Source organism: Austrofundulus limnaeus, unplaced genomic scaffold (genome assembly GCF_001266775.1).
Source record: "Austrofundulus limnaeus strain Quisiro unplaced genomic scaffold, Austrofundulus_limnaeus-1.0 Scaffold645, whole genome shotgun sequence".
In the NCBI taxonomy this organism is placed as follows: domain Eukaryota; kingdom Metazoa; phylum Chordata; class Actinopteri; order Cyprinodontiformes; family Rivulidae; genus Austrofundulus; species Austrofundulus limnaeus.
Window position 1 is genome coordinate 39,103 of NW_013953047.1, and position 9,270 is coordinate 48,372.

The 9,270-nt window shown below is 40.3% G+C and overlaps 1 protein-coding gene across 1 annotated transcript in view; it reads left to right on the forward strand.

Annotated features, from left to right (window-relative positions):
- The window catches only part of khdrbs3 (KH domain containing, RNA binding, signal transduction associated 3), a gene marked incomplete at its 5' end in the record, with an annotated part of 93,332 nt that overhangs the window by 9,586 nt on the left and 74,476 nt on the right, over window positions 1–9,270 (forward strand). Inside the window, 1 exon segment of the mRNA XM_014027394.1 lies at window positions 7,246–7,414. Within this exon segment, the coding sequence (XP_013882848.1) occupies window positions 7,246–7,414 (169 nt within the window).

Below are 9,270 nucleotides of genomic sequence, written 5' to 3' on the forward strand. Positions count from 1 at the left end.
AAAATACCTTTTAGTACATATGTTGTTAAAATAAAATGAACAGTCCAATGATCATTTTACTGATATGTATAAAGACTGCAAAGGCTGAAAAATCTTGAAGTCTGWATGAAACTAGAGGTAGTTTGAGGATAAATTTTTTATGCTTTTTAAGCTCAAAAAATGGGGGTCRTATTWTACATGAGATCGTATTATATACGAACAAATACAGTAGTTACAAAAGTGAAAAACAACAACAAAAAGGAGACAGGAGGGTTGAACAAATACAGTATAGGCTATAAAGATGATTAGACTATTCAAACAAAGATGAAATAAGTCTAAATAAAATCAGAAACTCTAAAATGAAAACAAGTCATTAACGTTTTTGTGACTTTTAATTGTTGCAGAAATGAATTCAGTGCATTTAATAAGTGAACTCTAATGTAAATTTGTGTATGTGAAAYTTGACCTGAATGATAAGCAAATTAAAAGAAAATTACTATTTTTTTACTTTGATAAAAATCAAATAAAACATGTTTCCAGTTTAAGTGAAGGTTAGGAGATAAATTAAGCAGTACCCTTGTACGGATCACCTCGACTGAAATAAACAAGAAAACTGTCTGTGACCCCAGGCCTCTGATGGGCCCTTTAAAGAGACAARATTCTGACAAACCAGGCTTTTTATATAGTAAACTAGATCCTGCATAGCAGTAGCATATATGACCCCCACCTGCATGCAAAGCACCAATGCATCAGAACTCAGAAATCAACAGAGCAGRTTTATTTTTTAGGTTGGGGTATGGAGGGGGAGGGGGGTGCTCATTGGTGGGCCCAACGGATAGCCCTTCATCAGAGCTAAACAGCAACAAAAAAATCCTGTGTTGAATAGTTTTTGAGTTATAAGAACTTTTGCAGTCCAGACACCTCATTCTTAGATGGAGCCCCCTCCTCAAATAAGGGGTGTATTGTAAAATGGGTGGCTGGTGCAGTGTGGGTCAGACTCATCTACAATCCTATCAAATTTCATGTTGATCAGTGCAGCCGTTTCCGTGCTACAATTGATAGAAGAAAAAAAAAAGAAAATGACCCCAGTTTGGTGTGAAGGGACCATAAAACGTTCTATGAGGTGGCAGATGATAAGCATTCCTTCAGGTAATGCTAGGCCTTTAATTGTTCCCATTTTCAGTCTTACTAAATGTGCAGATTCTGCCCCACACAGTCGTTTTGTTTGTCTCTGAATGGTAACACAAAATTTTAATGTCAGTWTTGTCAGTGAGTACTTGTTGGTGTGAGTAGCAGGAAGCAGAACTGGTTATAATGTCTGTGCCTGTATATAAAACCCTTTTAGTACAAAATCACAATGAACAGACTGAAGCTCCTGGTTTGATGTGAAGTTGGAAGCTGTTTTGCATATTTTACCAAAATGAATGGGAAAAAATATCTTCTTCTGAAGRCAGAAAAATGAGCTGTTCTGTCTGTGACTCTGCTTACTTTGTGCAGAGCTCAGCAGGAAAAAAACTCATGGCTGACTGACTCACACCTTAAAACCAACATTCTGTTGCTGTTCTAAGCACCTGATCAGTGGAAACAGSTGGATCAGATGTACCCCCATTTGCCAATGAAGTGAGGTGAAAACATTTTTTTAAACCTGTGCCTAGCATTTCTGGAAAGAATTGTGTTTGGAGTATTTATTGAGTATGGCACACACCTACTACCACATTAAAATTAGCTTAGCTTTACTAAATGTAAATATATACAAATATATACACTCACCAGCCATTTTATTAGGTACACCTGTCCAACTGCTCATTAACACAAATGTTGAATCAGCCAATCACATGGCAGCAACTCAATGCATTTAGGCTTGTAGACATGGTCAAGATGATCTGCTGCAGTTCAAACTGAGCATCAGAATGAGGAAGAAAGATGATTTAAGTGACTTTGAATGCCAGAAGGGCTGGTCTGAGTATTTCAATAACTTCTGATCTACTGGGATTTTCACCCACAACCATCTCTAGGGTTTACAGAGAATGGTCCAAAAAAGAGAAAATATCCAGACAGCAGCAGTTCTGTGGTTGCAGATGCCTTGTTGATGCCAGAGGTCAGAGGAGAATGTCCAGGCTGGTTGGAGCTGAAAGAACGACAACAATAACTCAAATAACCACTCGTTACAACCGAGGTATACAGTAGAACATCTCTGAACACACAGCACATTGAGCCTTGAGGAGGATGGGCTACAGCAGAAGACCACACCAGGTGCCACTCTGTCAGCTAAGAACAGGAAACTGAGGCTACAATTCACACAGGCTCACCAAAACTGGACAATAGAAATTTGGAAAAACATTGCCTGATCTGATGAGTCTGGATTTCTGCTGCGACATTCGGATGGTAGGGTCAGAGTTTGGCATCAACAACATGAAAGCATGGATCCATCCTGCCTTGTATCAACGGTTCAGGCTGGTGGTGGTGCAACGGTGTGTGGGACATTTTCCTGGCACACTTTGGGTCCATTAGTACCAACTGAGCATCGTGTCAATGCCACAGCCTTCCTGAGTATTGTTGCTGACCATGTCCATCCCTTTATAACCACAGTGTACAATCTTCTGACCATGCCCATCCCTTTATGACCACAGTGTACCATCTTCTGACCATGTCCATCCCTTTATGACCAGTGTACCATCTTCTGACCATGTCCGTCCCTTTATGACCACAGTGTACCGTCGTCTGACCATGTCCATCCCTTTATGACCAGTGTACCATCTTCTGACCATGTCCATCCCTTTATGACCACAGTGTACCATCTTCTGACCATGTCCATCCCTTTATGACCACAGTGTACCATCTTCTGATGGCTACTTCCAGCAGGATAACACTCCAGGTCATAAAGCATGAATCATCTCAGACTGGTTTCTTGAACACAACAATGGGTTCACTGTGCTGGAATGGCTCCATAGTCACCAGATCTCAATCCAATAGACCTTTGTGATGTGGTGGAACGGGAGATTTGCATCATAGATGTGCAGCCAACAAATCTGCAGCAACTGTGTGATGTGTGATGCTATCATTTCAATATGGACCAGACTCTCTGAGGAATGTTTCCAGTACCTTGTTGAATCTATACCACAAAGGATTAATACAGTTCTGAAGGCAAAAGTGGGTCCAACCTGGTACTAGCAAGATGTACCCAATAAAGTGGCTGGTAAGTGTATACAGTATGTCATCAATGCATGCATACAGATTATGAGCAAAAACATTATCAACAGTAATGCAGCTTTGCCATCTGCAGTGTCTCTAGCTGTGTTTCCATTGCCCATGAAAAGGCGCAAATTAGAGTTTCTAAAATAAATTTGCTCAATGGACATACGTCAATTTCGAAAAAAAATTACATTTTTCGACAAAATGGTTTTACGCTAGGATGATGTGGGTTTTTCGGCCAAATCAAAATTGGTGTATTTTGCAAAACTGCAATGGAAACACGTTTTTCGCATCACGGGAGTCACGTGATCAAGAACCGGCTGTTTCTACTGGCGAAAAAGACGACGAAAAAGAAGACAACAGGAAAGAAAAGTAGTAGTAAAATCACCGAAGTAGTAAAAGAAAGTAGTAAGCTCACCGACTACAATTTCCCAAAAACACAGCATACGTAGCATACAGTATGTCCCAAGTATAAAGGGCTTGTCACTGGAAAGCCTCGATAAGACGCCAACGTCTCCTCTGATGGCTGATAATGAGCACTAGTGTCGTGGTAGCAACATACTATGTGTTTACATCCATTGCCACCATGTTTGTAATGACTTATCATGAGAACAAATGTAGTCACGCGTGACTTTAAAAGTATTTTTTAATTAATGGAAACGCTGCAATTGCGAGACTGTGTTTTTCGACATTAACAGAATATCGACAGTTTTGCGCACATTTGCAATGGAAACGCAGCTAATTCTAATTTATTTATTCTAATCTTTTTTTGTAAACCAAATAATAGGTCAATTCTAGAAATTTTGCTCATTTTTATCGCCTGTTCAAAGCAAAATGTTATTTGATTCTGATCATTACTCAAGCTCTGACTGGAGGATTTTCAACCACTTCCATCTTTTCTTTGACTTTGACTCAGTCTTGCTTTAAACTGAAAAACACATTTTCAGTACTCAGTTTTCTTTTTATTCTTTTTCTGTCACAACGTGTGCCTCTCTGTACCCATTAGTTGAATAGTTTGAGATTTCTTTCACTCTCTACTCTAAATCTAGGCTCTTTTACCACAGTCACACAAAAAGCTGCTGCAATAAAAACATAGAAAGCAAATTATCCAGATAGACGCATAGTCAGTTTTCTGCTGCAGCTTTGGCTCAGTCAACTACTTTGAACAGAAAGCTCAGGTGGTGAGAAACAGCACATCCAACATTTTACTGAAYCACAAGGTCAGACAGTCTTTGAGTTTGAATTTGCTGTTGTCTCCGTTAAAGACGCTGTTCAGATCAGTCACTAAATTCTGTTAGTTGGATTTAAGTAGAACTAAACATTGGTGTGAATGACCTAAATGTTCAATGGAATGGTTTTTCTTCAAATCAGCTTTGGAGGTAGTCTAGAACCCTTTTATCAGCATACATTTGGTAGTCTGAAAAGGTGCACAAGACAAATACAAAAGTCAGTAATTCAGTAATGTTTTTGAACTGTTTATCAAAGATTTTTGTAAAAAATCCCACTTTGTTGGGATTTTAATGATTAAAGTGGATTACAGAACACTTTGAGTAATTTTCASTTTGTTTGTTCTGATTGTTTTTCACTGTTCACTATAAGCTATATTGTGGTTTGTGGTAATCAGAGAACATACACTCACCAGGCACTTTATTAGGTATACCGTGCTAGTACCAGGTTGGACCCMCTTTTGCCTTTAGAACTGCCTTAATCCTTCATGGCACAGATTCAACAAGGTACTGGAAACATTCCTCAGTCTGGTCCATATTGACATCATAGCATCACACAGCTGCTGCAGATTTATCGACTGCACATCCATGATTAGAATCTCCTGTTCCACCAAATCCCAAAGGTCTATTGGATTGAGATCCAGTGAACTCATTGTTGTGTTCAAGAAACCAGCCTGAGATGATTCACGCATAATGACATAGCACGTTATCCTGCTGGAAGTAGCCATCAGAAGATGGTACACTGTGGTCATAAAGGGGTGGAAATGGTCAGCAATAATACTCAGGTAGGCTGTGGCGTTGCAACGATGCTCAATTGGTACCAAGGGGCCCAAAGAGTGCCAAGAAAAGATTCCCCACACCATGACACCACCACCACCAGCCTGAACCATTGATACAAGGCAGGATGGATCCATGCTTTCATGTTGTTGATGCCAAACTCTGACCCTACCATATGAATGTTGCAGCAGAAATCCAGACTCATCAGATCAGATCAGGCAACGTTTTTCCAATATTTTATTGTCCCGTTTTGGTGAGCCTGTGTGAACTGTAGCCTCAGTTTCCTGTTCTTAGCTGACAGAGTGGCACCTGGTGTGGTCTTCTGCTGCTGTAGCCCCCTCCTCCTCAAGGTTTGACCAACATGTTGTATATTCCGAGATGATCTTCTGCAGACCTTCGTTGTAACAACTGGTTATTTGAGTTACTGTCTGTTCCAGTCTGGCCATTCTCCTCTGACCTCTGGCATCAACAAGGCATCTGCACCCACAGAACTGCTGCTGTCTGGATATTTTCTATTTTTTGGACCATTCTCTGTAAACACTAGAGATGGTTGTGGGTGAAAATCCCAGTAGATCAGCAGTTTCTGAAATACTCAGACCAGCCCGTCTGGCACCAACAACCATGCACATTCAAAGTCACTYAAATCACCTTTCTTCCTCATTCTGATGCTCAGTTTGAACTGCAGCAGATCGTCTTGACCATGTCTACATGTCTAAATTGGSTTAATGAGRCAGGTGTACCAAATAAAGTGGCCAGTGAGTGTAAGTCTGAGTAGTGTTGTGTTGATCTACAGTATATCAACTCAACAATAGAAGCAGTCCAAAGGACTCTGGAACATGTAAGTAATACTGAGAATGGATTTTGTGAAAATGTGCAAATTCAGCTTGGCCATGCCCACTATGTTCAATTTAGGACAAAGCAGAATGGAAGCTAAAATGAGCTAAACTGATTCTAAAGCTGAAATAGCATAAAAATGCTAACTTTAGCAAAACTGTGACTAAATGTAGCAAACTGCATTTGAAACCTAAAAGGCACAAAATGGCTCCTAAAGGCTAGAAAAACCAGAGCAAGGATTTTAAATAGTTATATTATTTGAAAAGTATGAAGTTTTAAAAAATCAAGTCAAGCCCACTATTCCTTATCAAGCTGAATGTTTTGATATATGAAAAAAATGCATTAAAAAATGCTGAAAAAACACAAAAAATAACTTACAAACAGGAAAACAATAGTGTGAATGCTGACTCAGCACAGCCCATGGTGTGATGTAATTGTGTGTATCTGCACACAGTTGGTAACAAAATTGTTTTAGGGCTACACACTAACTGGCCAGGTATAAAAGCGTCTAATCAGACCTGTCCAGTTGCAGTTAAATCACTTGAGATGGATCCAACAACAGGTCTGAACAATTTCAAAACATCTTGATTCCTAAATAGTTTGTTTTAAGGTTTACACAAGAATCTTACAATTTTTTTTTATTTTCAACCTAAAAATCTTTATTAGTGTAATGGTAAATTTTTAATGTTTTCACGAGCTGTGGCTTTCTTAAATCAGACACACAAGTGGAGTTGTAGAGTTGCAGAAATAACAGGTTTTCTTCCCCCTTTTTTAACGTCTACATTTTTCTTAATAGTCAGAAAGTGATTCAGCCAGAAGACTTGGTGTGTTTTGAGYAACGGACATGACTCATTTTTCTCGACAGGAGAAAAATGCCCTCCGCCTGCGCTGTTCCTTTCTCTCCTCCCACACCTCTAACCTGCCCGCTGAACACTTCAAATTCATCCTTTCTGGATTGAGTCCAGTTGTTCTGGCCAATGCAGGAAATTGATGGAAGACAAGAATAAATTACAACTTTTTTTTATCACGGAGATGGAGACTGCAGTGGACATCTAATATTGATGATACAATAACTCTAACATCTTGTAAAGCCTTAAATATCACATGAACATTGTGTATAGTGATCCGTTCCTGGTTTGGTTAGCCTCAGGGTGGATCTCAGCTTCCACCTGTCAGCTGATCTGACATAGCCCCACTCCTTCACCCTAACCTGGCTGATTTATGTGTTTTGTGTCAGGAGTCGTGGAGGAGTTCCCCCCCTGCATACAGCAGTGCCTCGAGGAGCAGCACCCAATGGAGGCCCTCCCAGCCGAGTACCTTCATCCAGAGGTAGAGGAGTTCAAAGAGCCAGAGGGGCCGGCTACAGGCCCACACCTCCCATAGTGCAGGACACGTACGGTAAATATGTAAGTATGTGTAATGTAAATACATRCCTGTTCAGTTTCACATGAGGGCTTTATGCATGACAGAGTGAAAAAAATAAGCAAAAACAATTGAAAAGATAACAGCTTTAGTTTTAGGTCATATTCAGACCTGATAATTTGCTCCGCTTTAAACGAAGCAGAGTTCTTTTCCAGCGTTGGTCCGGACCTTTTGTGCAGGTGTGAATACACTCATACGAACTCTGGTGCAGATCAAACAACCGGACCGAGACCTGCTTTTTGAGGTGGTCTCGKTCCGCTTCCAAACGAACTCTGGTGCGGTTCACTTTAGTTCTGTTCTGGTGTGAATACAGACCGGACTCTAACCGAACCAACTGCATTAAACATGCACCTTTTTGGACTTCACAGGCCACCGTTGCTGAGCTAAATAAACTGAAATCATACCTGTTTCGTCGTCTCCTGTTAGCAGCTCTGCAGTCAGCATGTTGTGGGTCAGAACACGCAGAGCAACTCTTCTCCTTTGGGTTGCAGGACACATTTACTGACGCCGCTCCAAAATTAGAATATYATCACRGAACCACCATTAAATTAGCTGCTTCTGACATTTTAAATGCTATTACAGTTGGACTATCAGCAAAAATGTGCGCATCAGAACCGCAGCATGCAGGACTTCCTTGTTTTCTTCTGGATCTGTGGCTGCTCAGTCCCGCCCCCGTCCTTTTTTGTCCAATGGGAGCAATGATCGTCACCCTCGTGGCTTTGTTTACAAGTTATAGTTCATTTGCAAAAAAGCACAATGTGAATGCAAACCACACCAAACGAAAACAAAAAAGTCCATTTTTGGTCCGGACCAAACAATTGGACCAAAGGACTTTCCTGGTCTGAATACACCCTTAGACCAGYTTTACAGAAAGTAGGGGTGCATTGGTTAGCTGGTTTATGGGCACCAATTTCCTTAATCTTGGGAGACTGGGTAAGATCAGCTTCTCATCTATCTTTATAAAGGTCTGAAAATCAGCCWCTGYCCCTTTTTACTCTGCTGCTAATGTCCAGTTAAAACAGTTTTGYATTGTTTCAAGTAGGGATGCACCGATACCGATACSAGTATCGKGTTTGATATCAGCATTTTACACGYACTCRTACTCATTMAAAATGCCCCGATACACTGAACCGATACCTTTTTTTGGCGTGGATGTTCACATTTTAAATACAACTTCCACACTGCCATTGATGTGATGCACATGTGCTGTTTTTTATTGATTGAACAACAGGTTGCTACTGTGAATGCTACTTCGTAGCTTGTTGATTGTGAAGTTATTCAATCAGAACCAGTAAAATAATTATCTAACGTGCTTGTTTAGTTCATTGTTTATGTTTTAACCGCCCTGTGGTCGACTGCTTTCATGAAGTGTGTATTTTATGGAACGAGAGTGATGCACTGTCACATGCGATTCACTGTTTACAGGAGGAAACAGGTAGCCATGGTGGATGCTATTGTTAGCTTTGTCTGAAGTTGTTCAATCAGAACTGGTAAAATAATTATCTGATGTGCTTGTTTAGTTCATTGTTTCAGTTTTAACCTCCCTTGTATTTTATAAAACGTGAGCGACGTGACGCACTGCAAGTGACACAAATATCGATCTACTTTAGTTTCGACACGGTCCGACACCACAACTATCTGGTGTTTCTAAGATTTCGCCATCATCAAGGAGATGGAAAAYTCAAAGAAAATCCTGCATGTTTTGGATGTTTTCCTGCTTTGGTACACCTGATTTGATTGATATGCTTCTGCAGATCTTAAAAACCTGCTGAGGAGCATGGAAACAACTAAACCATGCAGGCTAATTGTCCTTGAGGAACATGATAAACCAGTGGTTTAT